General features: G+C 37.7%; 7 protein-coding genes across 14 annotated transcripts; 2 read left to right on the top strand and 5 right to left on the bottom strand.

Annotated features, from left to right (window-relative positions):
* Positions 1-245: 245 nt before the first annotated feature.
* On the bottom strand, positions 246-8845 carry LOC108608294 (tubulin polyglutamylase TTLL4). The gene is made up of 11 exons (XM_017999619.2): positions 8407-8845; positions 7499-8131; positions 6355-7133; positions 6181-6294; positions 5765-6118; positions 5215-5697; positions 4716-5155; positions 4485-4655; positions 4144-4422; positions 535-706; positions 246-468 (listed from the first exon to the last, which is right to left on the bottom strand). Exons 2-10 carry the CDS (start codon positions 8062-8064, stop codon positions 593-595), a joined length of 3300 nt encoding a protein of 1099 aa, XP_017855108.1. The 5' UTR covers positions 8065-8131; positions 8407-8845; the 3' UTR covers positions 246-468; positions 535-592.
* Positions 8846-9175: 330 nt separating this feature from the next.
* LOC108600793 (putative nuclease HARBI1) lies at positions 9176-10561 on the bottom strand. Of its 2 annotated transcripts, XM_017988581.2 has the most exons (4): positions 10131-10561; positions 10046-10075; positions 9415-9985; positions 9176-9356 (listed from the first exon to the last, which is right to left on the bottom strand). In XM_017988581.2, exons 1-4 carry the CDS (start codon positions 10437-10439, stop codon positions 9235-9237), a joined length of 1032 nt encoding a protein of 343 aa, XP_017844070.1. In that variant the 5' UTR covers positions 10440-10561; the 3' UTR covers positions 9176-9234. The 2 variants fall into 2 exon arrangements, with proteins under 2 accessions (XP_017844070.1, XP_017844060.1); XM_017988571.2 differs by having other exon boundaries at positions 9415-10075; positions 10131-10555.
* A 90-nt stretch (positions 10562-10651) lies between these two features.
* Positions 10652-15276, top strand: LOC108608536 (protein piwi). The gene is made up of 8 exons (XM_017999951.2): positions 10652-10783; positions 12167-12961; positions 13023-13343; positions 13403-13557; positions 13618-13821; positions 13879-14070; positions 14136-14246; positions 14309-15276. Exons 1-8 carry the CDS (start codon positions 10697-10699, stop codon positions 15186-15188), a joined length of 2745 nt encoding a protein of 914 aa, XP_017855440.2. The 5' UTR covers positions 10652-10696; the 3' UTR covers positions 15189-15276.
* A 386-nt stretch (positions 15277-15662) lies between these two features.
* Positions 15663-16255, bottom strand: LOC108608537 (ATP synthase subunit g, mitochondrial). The gene is made up of 3 exons (XM_017999952.1): positions 16212-16255; positions 16093-16143; positions 15663-16019 (listed from the first exon to the last, which is right to left on the bottom strand). The coding sequence occupies exons 2-3, from the start codon at positions 16130-16132 to the stop codon at positions 15760-15762; spliced, it is 300 nt and encodes a 99-aa protein (XP_017855441.1). The 5' UTR covers positions 16133-16143; positions 16212-16255; the 3' UTR covers positions 15663-15759.
* A 257-nt stretch (positions 16256-16512) lies between these two features.
* Positions 16513-22672, top strand: LOC108608279 (wiskott-Aldrich syndrome protein family member 2). 7 transcript variants are annotated; one of them, XM_017999587.1, is made up of 7 exons: positions 16513-16698; positions 17439-18249; positions 18674-18790; positions 19530-19610; positions 20555-21222; positions 21286-21532; positions 21600-22672. In XM_017999587.1, exons 2-7 carry the CDS (start codon positions 17517-17519, stop codon positions 21776-21778), a joined length of 2025 nt encoding a protein of 674 aa, XP_017855076.1. In that variant the 5' UTR covers positions 16513-16698; positions 17439-17516; the 3' UTR covers positions 21779-22672. The 7 variants fall into 7 exon arrangements, with proteins under 7 accessions (XP_017855076.1, XP_017855079.1, XP_017855077.1 ...); XM_017999590.1 differs by lacking the exon at positions 18674-18790 and having other exon boundaries at positions 21274-21532; XM_017999588.1 differs by lacking the exon at positions 19530-19610 and having other exon boundaries at positions 21274-21532.
* A 73-nt stretch (positions 22673-22745) lies between these two features.
* Positions 22746-23738, bottom strand: LOC108608281 (dynein assembly factor 4, axonemal). Its single transcript, XM_017999595.2, has one exon. It carries the CDS (start codon positions 23598-23600, stop codon positions 22827-22829), a length of 774 nt encoding a protein of 257 aa, XP_017855084.1. The 5' UTR covers positions 23601-23738; the 3' UTR covers positions 22746-22826.
* Positions 23739-24204: 466 nt separating this feature from the next.
* Positions 24205-25026, bottom strand: LOC108608316 (exosome complex component CSL4). Its single transcript, XM_017999644.2, has 2 exons — positions 24744-25026; positions 24205-24688 (listed from the first exon to the last, which is right to left on the bottom strand). Exons 1-2 carry the CDS (start codon positions 24930-24932, stop codon positions 24233-24235), a joined length of 645 nt encoding a protein of 214 aa, XP_017855133.1. The 5' UTR covers positions 24933-25026; the 3' UTR covers positions 24205-24232.
* Position 25027: the final 1 nt, after the last annotated feature.

Below are 25027 nucleotides of genomic sequence, written 5' to 3'. Positions count from 1 at the left end.
ATTTGCTTTTTAAACAGCTGATTATCGTTAAAGCCATCGACTGTTTGTTATTTTTGAGCATAGCGGCCGTTATTGTACGAAGAGTGAATACGGCTTGAAAAAAATAGGGGCTTTTACTCTGCTGCTACGGTCACCTTTGATGAAATAAGGGGCAAGCAGTGCAACTACATTCAAAGAGCGTGGCGCAAGTTTTAAAATAATTGCACATTCATAAGCTAAGAATAAATTCGTTATTACTCTTCCAACAAATGTTTATTTTTTCATACAATTCAATTTTGTATATATGCTACATTATACATAAAATTTTCATAGTTACAGAACACATTGAATACGCTTATAGCCTTAAAATTAAACCTAATGAATATTTGATTGGATATAGACCGGCATTTGTCAAATGACATGTTAACAATTAATAAATGACATTATGTTCAGTCTTTGGGAAAATAACATGAACAATGACAATGAAATCTGCAAATAGGAAAAAAAGATTGCATTACAAAATTGAAATAAATGAATATATGTTACTTGACTTACCTTAACATTTTTCCAGTATAATTATGTACGACATCATTGTTTATAAATTTGTATATAATTAATTTCCGGCTATTTCTCCAGAAAGTAAAGCTTTCTCGTATGCACTTGACTCGTCTTCACTATCATTTGATGGTTTCTTGGCGGTGTTCTCATCGGGGCTAGCGCTCGAGTCCTATATTTTTAGAATTGCAATTAGTATACATCGGTGGTAGATGGAAATTTAAAACATGAATGACAGACAAAGTGGTTAAAAACAAAACTAAACCGAATCAAACTCATTTGGAAATAGTACATAACAAAAATTTGTCAAATTTTACCTTACACATATAGTCCGTTTATATGAAGTTCCTAATTAATAATTACAATTTTTCAAATGGTAAAATCTGCCTTAAATGTATCTAATGTAAAAGAAGGCAACATTTCTTATAATTCAATTGAGAACCAAAAAGTTTCTTTGCAGATTCAATCATTTAAAAAAATATATTTAATCAATAAAAGCATTTAAGTTCACACAAGTTTAGATTTTATTAAATACACGATTCTCTTAAGGAACATTTACGTAGAAGTTCTGGTGGATAGTTTCGATTTGTTTAAGATGTTCATTTGATTTGTGTGAACTTTTGCTTATACTGATGTTATTATAATACATTTATTTATATATAAACGCAGTATATATGTACTTGTAGCTAAATTGGCAAATGGACTAGGTACACAGGATGATGTCATACAATCGATATAACTTTTTAATACTTATGTGTCTACATTAGAAACATGGCACTGAAAATTTCAATTATTGTTTTCTGTACAATATATAAATTTTTTTATTGTGCTCATTTAAATACTAACACTAACAGCCAAGACAATGCATGGCACAAAAGCCTTTTTTAATTCTCACAACAGTAAACTAAACATTGTTGGGTTTAACTATGCTATAACACATTAAACATACGATATAATTAAACAAATCCCTGTTAGAAACGTTACAGGCTAAGTGTTAATTTAAGTATCTTTATAGCTATAATTTTAAAATGTAATTTTTAACAATAAATTATTTTAAATTTTGAATTTTATTATTATTTTTGTTTGTGATTTTCGAAATTTGATTTTTACTTCTGTGAACTCAATTCACAGCTCCAATGTTTGGTATACTTTTTTATTTACTTGCTACAATATTGTTAGAGAGTCTAAAGTTTGTTCTAGTTGTAAATATTGGTACTTAGGTTTGAGTTTTTATAGAGAGGTAAACAGCTAAATAATATCGACTAGAAATAACATCACAATTTCTTTATTATCAATCTAATTGTAAGTAAAACGCCCTAAATTGTTAGTGAAAAAGATTTAAAGAAAATATATACTATTACTAATAGTTAGAAGTTTTAGTTTTAGATTAAACGCTCAACGCAAATAAACTTATATTTCAACAACAATAAATTTCTTAACAACCAACAACAACAAATGCTGTGTCCTTTGTTCAGTAACAAGTGAAGAAACATCTTTTGACTAGGCACATTTTAAAAAATATATGTACTTTGTATATATACAGAAACTTATCAACAATAAATGATGGTAGTGGTGTTTGTAAAAATATTTTCGATATACGCTCTTATAAAAAATAAATAATTACTAGTGGGTGTAAAAATTAAAAATACTTATGGGTTACAATTTTTGTTCGTAATACTGTCTTAAATATACATAGTTGCAAATTTGTTTATATGTACATACATATATACACGTGCAATTGAAATAAAACACTAATTGTTTAAATATTAAATTACTAAGAGACCAATATCTATATATATATATAAAGCTGCGTTTTATCACTTTAAAATCCATCTCATTAATTTGATGAAGTAGTCCTGCAATTTTACAATTACAAAACATTGATTTTAAATTACAATATGATATTATTTTAAAGCAATAAAATAACATCAAATAAGACGATTGATTATGAATGATGAGAGTTTAGCGTTGGGATTTTGTGTAGATTTTAGTGTATCAGTAAAAACTACAGTGGCTATAAAAGAAATTGTGGTGATTACTAGAAGTCTAAGTTACGTACGTGGAGGTTTGTAAAAGTGAGTTAGTCTATAAGAATTGGCATATGTGTGTAGTTTAAAATAATTCTTTAAAAATGCAGTACAATCTCGATGATCGAATTTTCTAGTTTATACTCTAGTTAAAAGTTTTAAATATACTTTAATATAATAAAGGGGGTTCGCGTTTTTATATACGCACTAAATTCAAGGTAAGACAAGTTAATAGAGAAAAATGTATATAAGTTTAAAATACTGCTCTGCAACAATTTACTAATACGTACTTAGAATAATATTTACTAATTTATTTAGTTAGTATAAATACGACAACTGGTTTTTGCACAGTTCCCCATATAAATCCTGCAAATTATTATTCTTTATTGCACTGCAATTTATTTAAGTTAACACAAGTACTTAATACTTACTAACTAAAAAAATATCACATCATAACCTAACACTACTTAAATATACATTTAAACATAAACAAAATGATACATAACTAGCCTTTTAATAGTTTTGTTTATGACTAAATTATTCAAATTGTTTGCGAACCAAAATATTAGACAATTATATTAATGTGTATTAAGTTCTTACTTTAATTCATTATATAGTATATAATACTTGAGCCTAGACACAAAGTTTTAAGCAAATTAGTCAAGCAACAAGATACATACGTATTGAGTCTGTTTTTATATATGTAGGTATATTAGTCTAACATCTTAAATGTCGTTGCGACACGTACTAAATGTATTTTAATATATTATTTTTTATAATACTTGAACACAATATATTTGAAACAAACTTGCGACATTTCTCATATATATTTATATATATATTGCTGCTACGAATACAAATACATTAAATTTGCAATATTATTTATAATAATAATACTACCTAAATTGTAATTTTTTAGCAATTGCATTTGTTTAAGCTTTTAGCATAGCTTAGCGACTTGAACTATGGGGTCAACAGATAGAACTTACGACAATAAAGAGCACGACAGCGCCAATAAAATGATTGTATAGCACGCCAACAGCCCTCAAAATTTAATAAAGTGAAGAACGTAAATCTTTTTGTTTAAAAACAAAGTATTGCTTGTGTGGTAGGATTTTGTTGTTGTTGTTGTTTGTGTTTGTTGCTGCTACGATTTGTTCTGATATTTTAGTATAAAACGCTGTCGACAGATTTGATATGTGTGTATGTGGGTTTAGTGTTAAGTAAATGAAGCTTAAAACTAAATAGTATAAATATATAATTTCAAGTTTAGTCGTTCATTTGTGTCTGGTGAACTATATCAGCCATTTCAGTTCAGTTATGCATTTGGTCATGAACGATGCAGATGATGTTAATCATTAGCTAAGTTAGCATTTTATATTTAAATAGATTTGTTTTTACAGACAGTTATTAATGATAGTTTAATTTGAAATGATGTACGACTACTGAGCGATGAACAAATGAATTGTTTGCTTGATATAGTTCACATAGTTAATGAACAAAGACCAAATGCTCAAATGACCGAGCAAGTTCACTCGAAAAACTTTAATATAGATATATAACAAAATAATTTGAAGCTTACCTTCTTGGCAGGCGGTGCTGGCACTTGCAAGTGATATTTAGTTTGACAATAGTCACGCAGCAGGGCAATGCCCTCAGTGCGATTGTTGGCATAACGTGATTCCCAGGCATCCAGCAAACGGTTATAGTAGCGTGGTGCATCATTATATTTGAGATACTTGTACGTTTGGTGTGTGGGAAAGATGCGTTCTAGTGGTGCGCAACGTGCTAGCTCATCCTCGGCTATAATCAGACAGCGCACATCATCAGGTGTGAGTTTTTGCAAAATGGCATCCATATACTAAAAGAGATTTAACAATGAACTTCGTTTCAAACAAAAAATTTCAAAGCTATGTTAGCTACTTCTTGACGATTTTCCATGGTTTTGCGTGTAAAGATCGCATGCTTGGCTTTCTCTTCGCGTGATAAGTAATTGATATAGAGACGCTTGTCATAACACATTTGCGTGCCAATCGGGAATGACAATTCAGCAGCTAACTCCTTTTGCTTTTCCTGAGATAGTTTTGGTGGCACCTGCGGATACAAAAAGGCACATTAAGCAAGTGGAAGTAAGTAAGTAATTGTTGTACATACGTTATAGAGCGCTGTATTGAGTACACCTTGTACTAGCGGCGCCTTTACATGCGCATCCAATGGCAGTTCGGAGTGCAAACTGGGCGATATATTGACCTCCAATAGCCAAGGCACTAGATCCGAGTCTAGTATAATGTCAAAGCCAAATAACTCAAAGCAACTATACTTTGATTCCACATTTGCACGTATCATATTATTAATGCCTGTTTCGCCAGCAATGATGGTGCGCAATACTAAACTCCTTAGCGCTTCCCAGAGGCTATCGGTGCGCACACCGCGATTTGCCAAATAGTTCCACAACGACTTGATGGTCCACTTGTGGCCATGACAGGCATTGACATCCTCATTCTTGGAGTAGTTTGATGAGAATTTGTTTATGCTATAGTTGGTTAAATGCATGCAACGATCATTTAGCGTATCCGACTTGGCGCTGTATTTGACTGCAATTGAAATTCAAAGACTTATTAAATGCGTTTGATTTATGTGCGCCACCACTTACCGGAAGCAAATCTGGCCAAACCATTGTGATACATGAACACTCTCAGAGGATTGACCGATGTTACAAGCACATAAAGGCGTAGGTCAAATTTACTGCCATTAATTAACAGCGGTCGTTCGATATACTTTTGTACAATCAGCGGCCTACGCTTGGGTATCTGTCCCCAGCGATTGATCACCCTGATGCCAGCACCACGTGCACTTGCTGGCGGCTTTATAATCCACTTGGTATTCCTTTGCGCATATTTGGGCCAACGCTTACGCAATGCACATAAATCATTTGGTATTATATATGTGCGTGGCATAAAGCCAAATTCACGGTTGCTATGCTTCTTCATCTGTCTCTGCAAGTTCTTCCAGCACGAATCCTTGCGACCAATACGAAATGATCCAGGCAAATGATTGATCTTCTGATATGAGCGTATTGTCTTGAAGCACGGTGACTTCAAATGCTTGCCCCAAACGCCCATCCAGTCATTAGTTTCTGTTGCCAAAAGATAATTACAAAAAGTTATTACAAGCTGATGCTGAAAATTCAATGAGCAACTCACTCTTAAGCATTCGCATGCCACTGTTTGCTAAAATGAGTCGCACCACCTTAGGCATAATGTTGGTCACGCGCCATTTTAGCACACGGTGCAGCTCAGGGGGTACACTGGGTCCTCTTTGTGTGTTCGACGAGAAGGATAGATAGGGCGGTACATATGGAAACAGACTTGGTACCAGCAATGACTCTGGATTGCGTAAATCTTCATCGGATGACTGGGAGAGTAGCTTTGCTGCTGAAATTTTAGAAGCTGATGACAAACGATCTACTGCATGTGCCTGCTTATAGGCATGCGCTCGATAGCCATCCTCGGTGTCTGAGCTAATGCTAACCGTATCGCTCTCATCAAAATTGGAAACTGCAAAAAGACGTTTCAGCAAATAAGTAAAATGCGTCAAATACTAAATGATTTATACATACGGTTATCCAAGTCATCGTCATCATCAAAGTCCTCACGATCTGAGGCAACAGACTTATCATCGGCCTCGGCCAGCACTAATTTGTTGGCGATGTGATCACCACCAGCACCTTGACCTTTGGGATTTGGGTTTTTGTGCTGATTACGTAAATTGGACGATTGATGATGATGCTTACGTGACGTACGGGGACTTTGACTATTGTACAATAGCACTCTATGCACAGTGGGCAATACCTTTCTGATAGGCGCTTGAGCACCACCAGAGGTGGCGGCGCCACCATTAACAATACCACCACCACCACCACCACCGCCACCAGCAGCGCCTCCGCCTCGCACTCTCTTTGGTGTGAGTGGCAAACGTGGCGCTGCATGTGATTCAACATACTTTGGTACTTTCTTATTTACATTATTGTTATTATTAACACTATTATTGTAGATTTTACTGGAAGTATCGCCATGTTGTTGTTGTTGTTGTTGATGATTCAGTTCGTTTGTATTGATGGCATCATGTTGCTGGCAGTAGCGACGTTGGGCTTGTTGTGTATTAGATTTCACCTGAACAGCTTCTGTTGCGGCATAAACTTCCTTAAGATTGCAAAATTCCGACTCCACCTTTATAGCTGCAGTCTCTTTGCCCACGCGTTCTGTAACACTCAATGCACTCCAATCGTCATCATTATAGCCAAAGGGCAACTCGTTATTCTCCTTTAGTATATAACTATCATAGGGAACATTTTGATTATTATCATTGTTGGCTCCGCCGGCAATTCTGCGATTGGCATTGGAGTTGCGCTTGGTGGGCGCATCTTCAAATAAGCTCATTGGAGGTTTGTACTTGATTGTTGTCGTTAACGGAGGTTTCTTTAGCTTCTCGGCGCCACGATTATAAAAATACGAGAAATAGTGCTCGTAATGTTGATCGGTTGATAGTTGAGTGTTCGGTAGGCGATCGCTGCTACAAAAGAGTAATTGAAAAATATATTAAAAAATTTGTGAGGGATGAGAATTCGTTCAAAATAATAATGGGTTTAATTGTTTCAAGTATGTATGTAAGTATAACTGTACGCAGTGTCTTCGTTTAAAAACAATCTCAAGCACTACAAGCCAGGGCTACAAAAAGGGCTATGGAAACAATAATTTGCAGTTAAAATTTAGATATAAATCAAATTTTATAAATGTAGTTTTATCTCTACAAAATTAAAGAATTTTAATTGCAATCAATTTTACAGCCCTGACTATAATAATAAATCAAATATACAACTGTGGACTATCGTGTGTTGGTGTTGTATTTGGAAAATATTTTGTTGAAGCTCAAATTACAATAGCGTATTCCACGAGGACTCCACCGATGGCGATCTTCGATTCAAAGCATACTGAGCGGGTTCTTCCACATATTCGCATGAACTTCTAGCTCTTGTCTGGCGCTGTTCCTGTGTTGCCTTGGCATACTCTGCTAGCTCCAAGTTGATGGGCTTGTATGTGCGATGCGTCTTGGTTGGCTCCTCATAATAATCCTCTTGATGTCGCAGATGCTGATAAATGTTCGTGTTGTTGTTACCAACGATAAGCTTGCGTGGCGCATAAGTTTTCATAAATGTCTCGGATGCATAGTGTGGCGGATCCGTTATTAAATTGGCAGGATTCGTATAGCCGGACCGATTAGTTTGACGCTTAGCTGGGCTAGCATTTGTGCTATGACTATGGTTTGGACTTTTCTGGCTCCACATTGGCATATCATCATAATAATTAAATGCATTATCCACTTTGATATTGCAAAATCGTGCATTGTTGTGCTCATTGTTGCTACTATTGTTGTTTATTAAATTCTTGGGGTGACTATTGTGGCGCATGGCGTGACTTTTTTCGGAGGGATTGCACATAAACATATTCTAATGTGTCAGAACAGCTCCACGTGCTAGCGACATGTGAGCCTCAAACAAAACAGCTGCAAGCCTGTGAATTAATACCAAAGAATTTTACAATAACATAAGGCCTGTTAGCTTTATGTTGCTGAAATGCCCTATGTTCATACAATCTATATTATTTTTGTTACTATATTTCAAAACACATGCCTGTTTATAATATAACACTCACTGCACACAACTCTTTGTATATTCACGTTGTAATTTAATTTAACACTATAAACATATACAGCATACATAGACGGTATGTGTAATTGTCTAAACAATTTTGTTATTCTTAGACATTAAAATCATTTTAATACATACCCGCGATTTGATTTCAATTTCTGTGACCTTCACTTAGAAAATAACTTGTGCTACTTTTGTAAGCTGGTATGTATGCGTGTATATGTGTGTAACAGCTGTGTGGGCGGCGTGGTGGTGGTGTCTTTATTAATTTAGGTCACGAACATGCTATCCTTAACACGGTGTTACAACTCTTTTTTATCTTGTATTATCTTCATTCACAGTTCACAAAACAATATTGTCAATCGCTAATAAGCAAACGTAACAAATTTTAAAGCAAATGGGCTTAACAGGTCAATGCAAAACATGTGTTAAAAATTGCGGAAACAAACAAAAAATAAAGCCGAACCGCCCGTGCAGATTTTGTCACACTGTTCCCGCTCAATATTAATGTTGAATTTCGGATTTTTCTTTATGTTTTAGCCGTGTGATTAATTGTCACTCATATTTTCACTTATAACTACAAAAAAAAACTATCTAAATAAATTTGATGTAAATATCCATGTGTTTTTATGTTTAACTTTTTTTTTTTGTTTTAATAACTGAATGGATGACAGTGTGCTGCAATGCAAACTTGATTGCAAAGTAAATACAAGGTAGCATATGTAATTAATTTTTCTTTAAAACAGAAGTAGCATGCACTAAAAAAGCAAGACTAAATCACAAAATTATTACTAACAAAATTTGGCCCCAAGTTCTTTGCAAAGAGTGCAGCATAATAAGTGTTACTATTTATTTCATCATTTCAATATCGGCCTGCCCCCACTAATTTCGAATGAGTAAGCGCTGGATTTAAATTGTTTATTGTATAAATAATATTGTGCATGCATAGAACCACGGCCTTATCCTTTAAGAGCCAGAAAAGTGAGTTTTGATAAAATCTTTTCTGTTTCGTGGTTCCTCTGACGTTGTTGGCGCAGCACCAGAGTTTAAGCTGTGAGGCATAAATGAGGATAAATACCCTTCAGCAACTGCAATTAAACTAAATAATAATTTAAAGCTTATTACATGGGTTTTCAGTAAACTTGCCTATGCTTTGATCACTCCAGTCCATCGCCATATTGTGTAACAAAGCCAGAGCTGTTATTGTTTGCTTTGCAAAACCAAATGGTCCCTGAAGTCCACTCTGAAGAATACCAAAGCGTCGCATCAACATATTAATGCATCTGTTAGCCGGTTCAAAGGTTGTTACATGGGCGTGATTATAAAGCTCTTCAGATTTGTTTTTGGGGCAACGCACGGGCGTAAATAAACTGGAAGAACAGGCCAGCGTATCATTACCCAATATGATACGTCCACGAAATTCATTTTGCTCGAAGCGCTCTTTGATTCTTGAAAGCGAGAAGAGCTCTGGTGCGGTATGTTGTTCGAGTTCATCAGACAAATGTATGTCTAAGTCTCTTATTTTATATTCAGCATCTGAAACCACCTGTAGATGCAGCTGCTCCTCCTGTGCTGGTGGGGATTCACTACCATCCAGGCAAACACTTGTTTGCACTATAGCTCCTATAACTTGTGGCATGTTGGATAATACTTTAAAAGAGCGCATAATACGTTCTTTATCCGATAAAGTAGCTGGCATGCGTATATATCGAGATGCCTTTGAGGATAAAGCAGACGCTACTCGTCGTGTAATTTTGAATAATGTGTGTAAACTCACTCCATGTGCCATAGCCGTTAATTGATTATGCTGTGAAATATCCATTTTAATAAGAATTAAATAATCATTTATAGTTTATGTTTACCTCTGTACCGCCAAAATAGCGTATGGCTGCTAGTATCTGTAGATCAATGGGCACCTGGTTTCTTTTCATTGGCTCGAACAACTCCACCTCCAAGTCATCTCGTAGCATTTCTATTATGCGTCGCATATTTTCCTTAGTGTAGCGGTATTTCCGCCTGAATTCAACTTCATTTAGTTCCTCCAATGGATTGAAGCGCTTACGCCTGATTTTAACACCACCTTTAGACTTACGCCCATTGGCAGTGTATTGAAAGTCACGAAAGTATTTAGCTTCATTTAGAAAACGCTTAAATACCTCTATATCTTTCATCGCAAAAACTTTGTTTTGGTTTCACTTTTTCACACAAAAATTGTGTATACTTTCGAACTCGAATGACACGAGATGATACTGTGCCAATTCCGAATTGTGTATTTTTCGAAGTGGTATTTTTACTGGTCAAAAAGTACATATTTTTATTTTCAAATTTGAGCAACACTGGTCGACACTAAAGCAACAGTTAGTTTAAAAGAAGGCGGACGTGTGCGGGTTTTCAAAACTGAATTGAAGTAAATTTCAACATTTTGTAAATGGAGCGAGATCAGGAACGTGGTCGTCGCCGACCTATCGATCGTTATGAGTCTGATAGAAGAGAAAGCCACTCAAATAGTGAACCGGTAAATTATTAAATAAATAACATTGCTTCAGGCAAAACACATGAATATATAGGCATGAAAATACATGCATACATATTCACACATACATAAGCTGCCTTATCTGTACATCAAAGCCTAAGTTTCAAAACGCTGATCAAGCTGTTTTATGTGGAATACAAAAACAATTGTTTGTGTTGTAGAAATATAATACCACTTGAAAATGAAAGTGATGTGGTTGTGTAAATTTACAAATTCTTGAGTATTTTGATTTTTTAAAGTTTCGAGAACATGTAAACAATTCAAAAATAAAATAAATGTGTTTTTTAAGAGCCTGAATTTTATAATGAAATTTCTATTATCATAGCTTCCTTGATTTGTCTTGCTTTAATTCATTTAAAATTTCAAAACTAAGCACGTGCGTTAAATTTTTTTTGCTTACGCCAAAAAAATCATGTGCGCCATGTTGCATCTGCATACATATGTACATAGATACATACGTTTATGTTTGTATGTATTAAGTGTCGTATGTATACATTCTTATTTCAAACATTGTCAATGAAGTAAAAAGTCAAGTCATCAAATTTTAGCATCGTGACGACGGTCACTATTCGCTGTCTGCAAAGCCACCATCTTCTTTTAAGGTTCTCGCTGTTCTCTCCATCCTAGAAAAAATTCAGAGATACATACAAACATGTATGAAACTTGAGTTGAATTATGCATTACACTCTTTGCACCAAAGGCATTTTCACATTTAGCGGCGTTATGGTTAACAATATTTATTTATTTAATGTCAACTATGAACAGTCGACGGTAAAAGAAAATGATTACAAAAATTATTAAATAATCAATTAAAATATGCCGTTAAAATTAGGTTTTTGTCTTAAGTGTTAAGCAGACCCAACATTCGTTGCAAGGATAGTCAGATCTGGATAAGTGTTAAATATTAATAGATAAATTTGTATGTATTTAATTTAAAAATCAAAATAGTCTACTTTCTCTGAGCTTTAGGCTCAGCTTGTGTATTAAAGGAACAAAAATCAGTTTCATTTGTATAGAAAGCATATATATATGGGCGTGTATACTTACAATGGTTTATTATAATTAAATCTCTGCATTTATTTTGCACTTATTTTTGAGTGGTCATTTGTGAAAAAATGTGACGCTGATATAACAAGTGGGCGCCACCAACTTTTAAATACACTTTGACTAGGGCATTGCAGCAAACACATGCATGCACTCACAAACACATACACACAAAATAACTCATTCGTCACAGCTCGTTTTCGCTGTAGCGTCAGCAGCGACGCCAAAGCAAAGACAAAGCGAGGACCAACCAAGTGTCGATTTATACATATATATGTAATATATATATATATTTTATAAATTATTTTTTGCTGAATACAGCGCAATAAGCATTTCAGAGAATCCAGTGAGAGTTCTCGTGGAAGAGATTCATCTCAGGGTTCGACATCGCGTGGTTCTGGTGGTCCACATCCGCCGCTGCCATCACATCAACGGTTTGGTCGACAAGGAAGTCGTGAAAGAGATTCATCTCGCCCTTCGACATCTCGTGATCTACAGCCACCGCTGCCACCACAGCAGCGATTTGGTCCACAAGGTAGTCGTGAAAGAGATTCATCTCATGCTTCGACATCGCATGGTGCTGTTGGTGTAGCTCCATCAAATCCACAACCGCGGCCGCCGCCGCCGCCGCCAGCACATCAACGTGAAGGCGGTCGCCAACGTGGCGATCGCTTTGAAATCGTGCGTACTCGCCCAAGCGATGTGCTCACTAAAGTGGGCACTGACGGACAGCCCATACAGCTCCAATCCAACTACTTCAGTCTAAGAACCAAGCCACAATGGGAAATCCAACATTATTGTGTGGATTTTGTGCCCGACATCGAAATGGTGCGTGTACGTTGCGGCGTACTATCCGAACATGCTCGAATTTTGGGCACAGGATATTTGTTCGATGGTAAGCAGTTATTTACGACGAAGAAGTTTGAGGAGAATACGGTAGTGCTAAACACCACATCCAAGCAAGGTGTAGATTACACTATTACTATTAAATGGGTGGGCCTCATTTCGACGGCAGAATCGCGATTTCTGCAAGTATTGAACTTAATATTACGTCGCTCTATGAAAGGACTGAAGCTTGAGCAAGTGGGCCGTAATTTGTTTGATCCGCATGCAAAAGTAAGTGTTTATTAATAAATATAAATATGAAGAAAGTAAATTAACAACTACCTTGTTGCAGGTTGCATTGCGTGAGTTTGCATTGGAATTGTGGCCGGGCTATGAGACCTCGATAAGACAGCATGAGAATGAAATTTTGCTGTGTACAGAGATTACGCACAAGGTTATGCGCACGGAGACTGTATATGACATACTGCGCCGCACTTCGCATAATCCATCACGCTTTCAAGAGGAATTTCGAGTTAATGTCTTGGGTTTGATAGTTCTAACCGACTATAACAATAAGACCTATCGAGTAAATGAAGTAGACTTTTCTCAGTCGCCGCGCTCCACCTTTCACTGCAAGGGACAGGATGTTAGCTTCGTAGACTACTACTTACAGGTAGAATAAGTTGTTAAGCATTTACTTAATTAGCAGTCATTTAATATACTAGTTTTCAGAAATATAATATTCGCATACGTGATCATAATCAGCCGCTGCTTGTATCCAAGAATCGGGATAAAGCGCAAAAGGCAAATGCTGACGAGATTGTTGTGCTTATACCAGAATTATGTCGTGTTACTGGACTGACGGATAACATGCGTTCGAATTTTCAGTATGCCTTCTACTATTTACATTGTTAATAGTTTAATTCAAATTCATTGTTTTTTTTTAGACTTATGCGCGCCATGGCCGACCACACGCGCATGGTTCCAAGCCGGCGCATTGATCGTTTGCGTACGCTCAACCAACGTTTGCAGACCACAGCTGAGAGTGTTAAAGTGTTGAGTGACTGGAACATGACGCTGGATCAGAAGCTGGTGGAAGTGCGTGGCAGAATTATAGACGACCAACGCATTGTATTTAACAATAAAGTTAGGTAATTGCATTTGCGACTTTTTGTTAGCATTGTTATTAATTGTTAATATCTAAATAGAGTGTTGGCTGGAAAAGCTGCAGACTGGACCTCTCAGCTGCGTGACAAACAAATGTTGACTACGCCCACCAACGGGTTGGATCGTTGGGCAGTAATAGCGCCCAATCGTAATATGCGCGATTTAGAGACGCTTTTGAATAATCTAAATCGTACTTCACGCGGTCTTGGGTTTCAAATAGGACAACCACGAACGTGAGTTGTCTAATAACAACTAACGACTGTTTTTTTTATTTATTAAATTCCCTTGTAATTTTCAGATTTAAGATAGATGACGATCGCACTAGCAGCTATGTGCAAACGCTTATGGAATGCGCACGCATGGATCCAAAGCTAATACTTTGTCTAGTGCCCAACAACAATGTTGAAAGGTTTGTGTTGTCTACTTAACACATGCAATATTTTTAATACGAATCATTTTGCTTATTTAAAGATACTCTTCTATCAAAAAGAAAGGCTGTGTGGAGTTGGCCATACCCACGCAAGTAGTTACCACCCGTGCAAATCAGAAGGGCTTAAGCGTTGCCACGAAAATTGCCATACAATTAAATTGTAAGCTTGGCTATACTCCTTGGATGATCGAGCTGCCATTATCTGGACTCATGACAATTGGCTTTGACATTGCCAAATGTTCACGTGATCGCTCGAAGGCCTATTGCGCATTAGTGGCATCAATGGATTTGCAGCAAAATTCAACATACTTTAGCACAGTTGCTGAATGCAATGTGCATGATATTTTGGCCAACAACTTGTGGCCCATGATGATGAAGGCATTGCGTCAATATCATCGTGAGCATCAAAAGCTGCCCACACGCATTTTAATATATCGTGATGGCGTTAGCTCTGGCTCGCTACGTCAGCTCTTTGAGTACGAGGTTAAGGATTTGGTGGAGAAGCTAACTATAGAGTATGAAAAAATGGCTGGAACTAAGCCTTTAATGGCGTATATTGTTGTGACCAAGGCATGCAATACGCGTTTTTTCACCATGAATCAACAAAATCCGCCACCCGGCACAGTGGTTGATAATGTGGTTACATTGCCGGAGCGTTATGACTTTTATTTGGTATCCCAAACGGTGCGCCAAGGAACCGTCGCACCCACTAGTTATAATGTGGTTTACAGCAACATTCGCCTAAGTCCGGACCAAATACAGAAGCTTACATATAAGATGTGTCATCTGTACTATAATTGGTCGGGCACTACACGCGTTCCTGCCGTTTGTCAATATGCCAAGAAGCTGGCCACGCTTGTGGGCACAAATATGCATTCTATACCTGCAAATGCGCTGGAAAAGAAACTATATTATCTGTAGAGGAAGCCCTAAGAAAACTACCTTTACATTTCCATAAACGATCGAACTAAATTAATATTAAGAATTTGAATTTGTTATTTAAAAGACAATAGCCCTTAGAAATAGGCTTATATTTTAAGTTAAAAGTATATATTATGCAGATCAAGTAAACTAATGTTCTCGTTTTTGTATGTCTGCAATATTATTTCTTGAATCTTTATAATCCACAAATCTATCATAAACTTCATTACTATTCAAGTTAAATAAATGCTTTATAAATAATGATAATGGGCTTACCGGGTAACAAGTTAACTTCATTTTTGACCAAGCTTTAAGCAAACAATAAGCGTGTTCCCTGGATTAAGGAATTGATTAGGCTGTCAATATTATTATTCACTGTCATGGGTACTCGCACTTGTTGCAGAGTTACTTAATACTTACACACTGTTAATCTTTAATGTATTTCTTAATGTTATCAGTAAAGATCACTTTGTATTACACTACGGTATTACACGTTGAAATTTTATTCGTTCTCACAATAGTTAGCGATATCCCAAATTGGCATTTACACTAGTTAATAGTTACTGTAAATTTAAACTTTATAGCCAACCAATTGGCGCTTGCCAATGCATTCACCAATGTAGAACCAGAAGAGAACCTCGGCTGTAACAAGTGTGTTTAACCATGCCTCACGCACCGACAGATTCTTGTAGGCGCCAGTCTTGGCACCCTTCATTATATTGCCGATGCTCTGGCGAATAGCTGGAATATCAGCCGGCGTGGGTGGTGTGAGCTCCACTTTGGCGTATTTCATGAAGACATCCAACTGAGGCCTTGCTTGCACAAGCAGCCCTGGCAAAGTTACATAATTGTAGCATTAGAATTTTACTGTAAGATTGTATATAAAACTAATTTTAGTGCTCACTGTTAATAAGACCGGATCCTTTTGATGCTACGCTGGCCATTGTTAGAGTATCTATTAAGAATATGTATAATTATTATTACGAAAGCACAAACTATAGACAGCAAATGTGAAAACCTTACCCCTGTTCCGAATATGCAATGAGACAGCGAATTAGAGATGGAACAACATCGAATAAAACATCGATGTTTGCAAAAATCGAAGCCATCGATGTTTGGTTCGCAAAGCATAAAGCATAGGTTTTAACCGCAAAGGCAAGAATAAACAGTTCTAGTTGAGACCCTCTTAAGATATTTAGAATTGTATAAAAAACAAAATAAAATACATCGATGTTTTCTGCGATGTTTTATTTTTATGCATCGATAGACACACACATCGATGTTTCTCCACCCACATTGCAAACAGCCCAGTGTCATCCACGCGGTCATTAAAAAACCAACAAAAAGTAAAATAAGAGAGATATATATGTGAATTATTAAGCTAATTGGCCAAGCATATAACTTTCGCGAGTCGTGTTGGTTGTGTTATGTTTATCGTAACGTGCACAAGATTGAAAAACTAAATTTTACAGCATTATTCACATTAAATGTGAACAGTGCGTGACGTGCGGTGAGTGTGTGTGTACTTGCATACATATGTATGTATGTATGTGTGTGGGGGAGCAACGGTGTGGCGGTGACTGTGCTGCTATCGAGTTTAACAACTTGGCAATTTAACAAGGCAATTGATAATTTTAACAGTAATATATACACACAAATATGCTTGTGTGTGTATAAATACAATTTAAGTGAAATTTATACCAGTGTTATGCTAATGCAATGGGAAACAAGGTTTGGCCTACCTTCTAATGCAAATGTGTGTATGCTAGTGTGTGAATGTATGCGTGTGAACGCAAAATCAAAAGGGGAGCTCCAGTTGGCAAAAAAAAAAGCAACAACTATTGCAGCGACAGTGGAACAGTTCGGCAAAAACCTCAAGAGACTTCGAACGAAAGCAACACTACTGTAGTTATTTGTGCTGTTGGCGATTTTCGATTCGTTTGCTTATCACCAAATTCGTGCATATCTTGGTGGGTGTGGTCCAGACAATTGGGCATACACTAGTGTAGTGTGTTGAAAGTAATATTTGTCAAGTGCTGAAAATTATATATAGATAATATGTGAATCAATCTATATAGCCGGTTGGCCAGTGTAAATATAAGAAGATACAGCTGAAGCTTGCTTAGATAAACAAAGTTATCTTTGCCTAAAAACAGCCGAAATATAAGACAAAAAAAATCGATAAATATGAATTTGAATTACATTTTTATCTAATGAAACTAATTAAAGACAATAAATCTTTTCTTGCAGTCTATGAATGCGCGCTAAGCTAAACAACATTGTTTAGTTACTGAACTTTGAGCAGACACTCACAAAAATACACAAAATATGCCGCTGCCCAAGCGATCCATCGAGCCAGTGCATGTGGCGCGTTCTGTTTATCAGCAGGATGAGCTGCAGTCAGTGGAGCTGGAGACAGTGACAAATACGACGCTGACAAACATCATAAGGCAATTGTCATCGTTATCCAAGCATGCTGAGGATGTTTTCGGTGAACTGGCACGGGATGTGGGCAACATAGGAGATCGCGCAAACTCACTGCAAGCGCGCATTGATCGTCTGGCCATCAAGGTGACGCAGCTGGACAGCACAGTGGAGGAAGTGCCGCTCACAGATATAACACGCAAGAAGGCTTTCAAATCGGCCAAAGTGTTCGATCAGCAGATATTCTCACGCTCCACAATGCCGGCGCCCATGCTGGAGACGTATGCACAATGCGATAAGCCGCCGCCACTGGACAAGCTCAATGTGTATCGTGACGATGGCAAGGATGGCCTCAAATTCTATACAGATCCCAATTACTTCTTTGAGCTCTGGCGGCAAGAGATGATCAAGGATACGGAGCGTGTGATGCACGACAAGGGCAAGAAAATGCATCGACCGCGACAAGAAGGCGCTGGCGGTGGCGCCACAAATCGTCACAAGAAACGCGTACGAACGCCACACAACACGCGAGAGAAGCAGCGACAAATTGCTCTGGGACATGGCGAGACTCTTATGCCCAACAATTTTATCTATCGCACACCCAATGCTATTACCAACGAAGAGAGCGGCTATGGCAGTAAGTATTTCTATTTCAAGTTCTCTGTAAATATGCATTATATATGTAAGTGTTGTTTGCTCGGGATTGGCAAACACTTGGAGGGACTACAAATTATATATCTCTTGAATTCTTATTGGTATAGTGAATATGATAAGGCGTCTGATAGACGAACAAACAAATTCAATTGCTACAAATTAGTATTTAGTATTCAGTATTAAAGATACATATGTTTGTTATATAGAGCAGACATGGGTATCGCCTAAAAAGTCTTAAGAAAGTTTAGTTTACAATTCGCAAATTCAATTCAATACGACTTAGGGCTGCTCACTAAATAATCGTCTAAGAAACGATTTGATTAGTGTACCACCATATATTATTCTAACAATCTGCTCGTATGCTCGTACCCTGTATATCTATATAAAAAAAAACACTATAAATATAGCTCAGCTAGTCCAAATCCAAACTGTAATCGCTGATAGCGACTTGCAGCTGGGAACACTGGCGCGCCGAAGACCTTTACCATCAGAGCTGGGAAATTTTCAGGACTTACAAGACGTAGGTACGTCAATGCAGCAACAAAACGCCAAAGGACTATGCAGCACTTGTCTAACGTTTTGGTTTTAAATGCTCTCACAAGCATCGAATCGTTCATATTAATTAATAATAGCTTTGTCAAGCTCGCTCGCTCGCTCTCTCTCTCTCTCACACACTTCGCGCAATCCCTGCTCCTTTACATTGTCAACGCATTTGTACATCTCTCTCAACATGTGAAGTATATCGGTATATAGAGTACTTCATCAGCTCTCACTCTCCTGCATACAAATATCAGATTCATGTTCAAGTAAAAAACCCGAAGCAAACAATAAGTAGTTAGTCTAAAAGTTCAGAGTTCCTTTACTGGGTTACCTTAAAAGTTACAACAACGTTATAGCCAAATACTATTTAAAATCTCTCTTTAACCAAATGAAATTTTGTATATTTTTTGTTTTGCCAATTTATGCTCAGTTTATATGTTGATGCCATTGATTGGTAGTCCTCCTAAAAGTTGTTTATAATACTTATATAATATTAGATATCAAGTAATAAAGTTAAACTTGTTATTGTTGCTCCCCGACGCTCTGAACAAAAGCGCAGTTTAATTTATTTGCAACTGTGTGTGTTGTCTATTAGTTTTGCGTTTTGCGTGTGTCTCTCTTTTTTATGTATCGTATATGTAAATGTGTATGGAAAGTAGCATAAAGCTTAAACAAAAGACATACTGCATACATATGAACACAGCATGATCATCTCATTTGCAGATACAGTTAAGCCCTATAATATGCTCTCACATTTGGAGAATAACAGTAATCTAGCAAAGCAAACGGCTATCGCTATAACAGGTCAGAGCAACAATAATTAATTGCAAAAAAAAAAATCAAAATATATAAAAAAAACATTCACACACATACAGACACACTCTCTATCTTCGTAAATGTGCCTTCAACTATTACTTACTCTTCTACTTATTGTAATTATCTATCTACATAATTGCAACTCTTAGCATATTCCCCCTATTAAGTGTGCAACAACAATAACAACAAAAACAACAACCACGTATGCTTAAGCTCTCTGTCTATATATGTATATTTATAAGAAATTGAGCTACAAAATTGTATAACTAGAAATTGGCAACTGAAATTGGTTTTAAATTTTTATGCATACACGTGTTCTCCTTATAGCAAAAGTAATTTGTTAGTCTCTATGCTCCCACACTTGAAATTGTTTAACAATTTGTTCTTTTTTCATCCCTTCTGTCCACAGTGGCAAACTGACTTTAGATGTTTAGAAATTCGATTTTATTTCAAGTTGCTTATTTATTCATTTTTGCTAATAATATTTTATTTGTTAATCATAAAACATAACTAAAAGGCTGGGAATTGAATTAGAATGTAATTTTGTTTGAAAACTTAAGAACTTTAAATTCTATAATTGATTTTTGAAAAAGTTGTTTGCCTAGAATTTTTTAGACTTCGACCCAAATCAATCATTAATAAAGCTTAATCTTGCAATTCTCAGCCTTGGCTCACAAAATAACACAATTGTTTAATAGCAATGCGCACTTTAGTGACACTGTGCGTTCAACATTTATAGTTTTTTGTAAACAACAAAATGTTTTGCTTGCCAATAATTTATTTATATTTTTTTCTCACTACTTTGCGTCCTTTATAAATGTGTTAATTTTGTACAATATTTAATAATAATAATTAACAATTGCAGTTTCTGTTTGCTTAGCAACAATTGAAATGTTCAATGGTGACTTACCCCTCTCATTATGTTTTTATAGATATGGGCGGCATTTATGATACGCGTCCGCCGCGTCCCAATTCGATTGAGCTGCGCACTTATCCGGCGGAGCAGCTCGATGGCAGCGGCTACGACCAATTGACACCACAGACGGCCAATCAATATGCCGCTGCATATGGCACCAATGGCATTCAGCAGCAGCAGATGCATCATCAGGGCCAACAGCAGATGTATGATGGCACGCTCTATGGACAGTACGGACAGAGCGGTGGACAAGGCGCGCTCTCGCCGGAGCCCATTTATGGACCGGGTACACCGTCACGCAACAAGCCGCGACCATCGCAGCCACCACCGGCGCCGCCTTCCAATGGCAGCGGCGGTGGCACGCCAAATGCCTCCAATGCCAATACGCCCACGCGTGGACGCAGCATGTCCACCAGTCGTGATGCATTGCCACCGCCGCCCCCTGTGCCGGATGTGGTATCGCCCATGGGCGTTATGAATGGCAATGCCAGTGGTCATATGGCGGCCAAGCTGCTGGGACGCACCAATAGCACATCGCGAGCTGGCTCTCCGCAGATGGCGCCCAGCAGCACTGCCAACGATTTGGTCATGGCGCAACTCAACAACACTTTCAACAGCATGAGCATGGCACACAACAATCAACAATCAAGCGATTTTCCACCGCCGCCACCAGTGCCGGACCAGGTAAGCTTCAACGGAGAAAGCAAAGTAAAGATATATACTTATGGCTTGCAGCTTTTATTTCAGCACTCGCCCAAAATGTCGCCCCCGAATGCAGCGCCGCCGCCACCACCGCCGCCTCCACCAGTTGAGGACGGTCTGGGCACAGTACAAATGCCAACGCATCCGCATCAGATCATGCCCAAGTCGCTGGTCAATGGCGATATGCAGCAGTTATTGCAGCCCAATGGCAATACACATATAGTGGCAGCCAAGAAGATAATGCCACCATTCCATGACCCACGCAACGATCTAATGAAGGCCATAAGAGATGGTATAAACTGCTTTCAGTTATTGCTTGAGTTCAATTTTTTCAAACACACACTTTTCATTTACTCTAGGCATCAGTTTGCGCAAGGTGGAAAAGTCGGAGCTGAAGGAAATTGAGCGTAATACGGCTATGCTGGATGTTGCCTCCATTTTGGCCAGACGTGTGGCCATCGAGCTATCCGAGTCGGAGGATTCGGATAGCGAAGATGACAGTGAGGGCTGGATGGAACCAAACGAGACGTCCGCTTGATCCCTGATTGCCACGCTCAAGCCGGACAAAGCGAAAAAGAAAAAGTAATTCCAAAGAAAATAGCAAACAGCAAGCATTATGTACGCCCCTCCCACTACCCACAACAGAATTGGATTACTTCAAAAGCGCCAAAGCTTGTTTTTTTTTTTGTTTTTTATATATAAATATAAAAATGTACTTCCTAAGAGTATAAACTATGCAAGTTTGCATACAGAACATACACACACTTAAACCTTAAATCAAAAATAGCAAACGAATTGTACATATAACAGATATACAAACATACCAAGCGCTATAATGGCTAATAGTATATGCTAGGGCTGATATATAGAAACAAAATCACAAAATACGACTATATAAAAACATATTCACAAACAGGCTTAGCCTAGGCCTCCTCGTTAGGGAATCCAAATCAATACTCGTCTAGTTGAGCGCTAAACTCCTTCCCATAACGTCACTCTACTGCAGCATTTAAAATTAATAAGCAATGAAAAGCAGTACAGTAAATTATCTATACATATAGTTAGCTATAAAACTTGGTATTTGGAACTAAAACGATATTTAAACTTTATAAAACTCGAATACGAAAATGATTATTAACCAACGTCAACAAAAGGCATATTAAACAAGTATACATACTATAATCAACATAATGTGAGCATAAATTTAGAAATTTGTACATATACTAATAATAATAATAACCTTTTTCACACGCTATGAAACTGCAATATATATAAAAACTATAACCGCATAACTATAAAATATAAATAAACGTGTATTCTAAACTTTAAATTGCTGCAAAACGTTGAATTGCATAGCTAAAACAAAAATACTGTGTATTATGATTTTGTATTGTGTTTAAAGCTTATACTATAAAAACAAAAAGTAATAATAATATAATGGATATATGCATATGTAATAATTGTTGTATATTTTATCTAATTTAAAATAAAAGTATTCCAATTGAATTACGCGTGTAAGTTTATTGACAATATTCACACCCCCACACACGCACACACACTGTAAAAAAAAATTGTTCTGCTTGTTACTATTCATCGAGTGTTTCCATGGGCGTTGTCTTCTCCACATGGGGATTGGCATTTTGACGATCGTGAATGGTGAAGGGTATCTGTATATTCTCCTGCGACTCGCGCTTGGGTGTCTCACGCTTGTGCTGAGCGGAGAAACTAATGCTTATGCGTCCGCTGCCACGCACTGCAGTCATCGCAGTCGGGGGTTGGTAGCGTGTGATGGGCGTGGCTTGCCTAATGTCCGCTGCAGTCCCTTGTTTGTAATTGCAGTTGCTATTGTTGTTGTAGTTTTCGTTGTTGCTGTTGCCATGGGGCTTGGCATGCGTTTCCTTTCCGCCGACCATGAGCGCCTCCTGCACAGATGCCTGCTGGAAATTCTTCACACGATCTTTCATATCGCTCTCACGCTTGATTTCCTTTTCGATTTCGGTGCGTCGCTTGTTCTCATAGCGTTCCAGCGCCAGCTGATCGCGTTGCTTGTTGCGCTCCACTATGAGATCGGCTATCTCCAGACGCTTCTGCAGCAGACACTCCTTGCTCAGCTTTTGGAATAGCTCTGGCCAAATGCCAGGCTGCTTTTTGATTAGCACAATGCGCGCTTCATTCTTGAAAATGCGACAAAAGCTGGCCAGCTCGTCAATATCCTGGGCCAGATGACGCTCAAAGAATATGGGTGGATTGTTGAATTTGATATATTGTGGCAGCAGCACTACGTCCGGCTTGCGTGTCACCAGTCTGTTGAGTTCAATGGAGATTTTGATTTCGTCCTCCGTTTGGGATATTTGCACCATTGCTGTGCCGTTCTTGTCCACACTGTGGCTACTCTGTGAATGAGCTATGAATGTGAATTTATTTCCCAGACGTTTGTCTGCTGACGTCTGAAATTGCTATAGCTATAACTCTGACTGCTACATGCTAACATACTTACTTTACTGAAATTCATTTAAATATCTTATTGGTTTTATTTATCTGCAATTTGAATATTAACCTAACCGGCACTCCAAACGAGTTGCGATGTTGTTTATTGATCAAACAATGATTGGTTGTCCATAGGGTTAGCAGCATATCCTGACTATCCCTGCGACTGACTGCAGTAACAGTTATAGTTACACGCTCATTTGCATATTTTTGGCTTATTGTTAGTCATTGACCCTCGGACCTACATCTACATCTACTACAATTACTAGTATTTACTGTTTCTTCTAGCCATGGAGTTGGCTTTAGTCACCCTCTACAATGTTGCGGCACGCGATGTTCAACATAATTCAAATGCTGTTGCTGTTGCATTTTGCCTTTTGGCATCTAATTGACATTCAATATTTGCACGAACTCTTAACTGTTGATAGCTAGTCTGCCCCAGTTGATCTATGGCTGACATTTTTACAAACAAAAACTATTTAACATAGTTATGATTTACGTTTTGTTATGGTTCGGATTTTATTGTGCTCTCGGGCAACACCTTGGCCACCTTGCGAGGCTCCTTAATAGTTGTCTGCGGGCATTGCATTTCACCCCAGCCTATGGGAACCATGGGTATGCGATTTTTGCGAGCATCGCTGGCATAGGCTATAACAACGCCCAGCTCCGATTCGGCTGTGCTTAGCATAAACGATTGCTCCATTTGATTAATCACACGCGCCAATATAATATCGCCGGGCTTGAAAGATTTGTATATATCCACACGATCCTTTTCTGTTTCTCTCACGTCTTCCTTGCGCAGCAGGCCACGATAGCTGCTCTCCAGCAGCACATTTCGCACGCAGAATATTGCACATTTGGCAAACTTAGGTGTGGTGACTAGCACACGCGCTGTGACCACATCTCCAGTAGCTGGTATAGTTAGATGGAAGCCGGGCTTGTTGACGCTCACCATTTGATACTGCAATTAAGCGTTTGATTAAATACTACACATGCTTGTTTTCTCTTTTGCTTACCTTTTCTTCGGACTCCACTATAGAAACTATGCCCGATTTGGATGCATAAATGTAGCCGCCTTGCTCGTAGGTTCCTTCTCCCAGCACAACATTGTCTTCCACGCGGCACAAGCGCTCTCCGGGCAGGCAAATGAGTATATCATCCTTGCTTTGATCTGTCGTGTCAGTTTCCATGTTTTGGTCAAGCATATTATTATTATATGCTTATAAAGTAAATATTCTTTGATAACTTCAAGCAACGTGCAATTTTGAGTGTTTTCCTAGCGCTGCAACAAGTATCGATA

Source organism: Drosophila busckii, chromosome 2L (genome assembly GCF_011750605.1).
Source record: "Drosophila busckii strain San Diego stock center, stock number 13000-0081.31 chromosome 2L, ASM1175060v1, whole genome shotgun sequence".
Lineage (NCBI taxonomy): Eukaryota > Metazoa > Arthropoda > Insecta > Diptera > Drosophilidae > Drosophila > Drosophila busckii.
The sequence above is the reverse complement of the archived record's forward strand: the minus strand, read 5'-3'. Positions and strand labels throughout refer to the sequence as shown.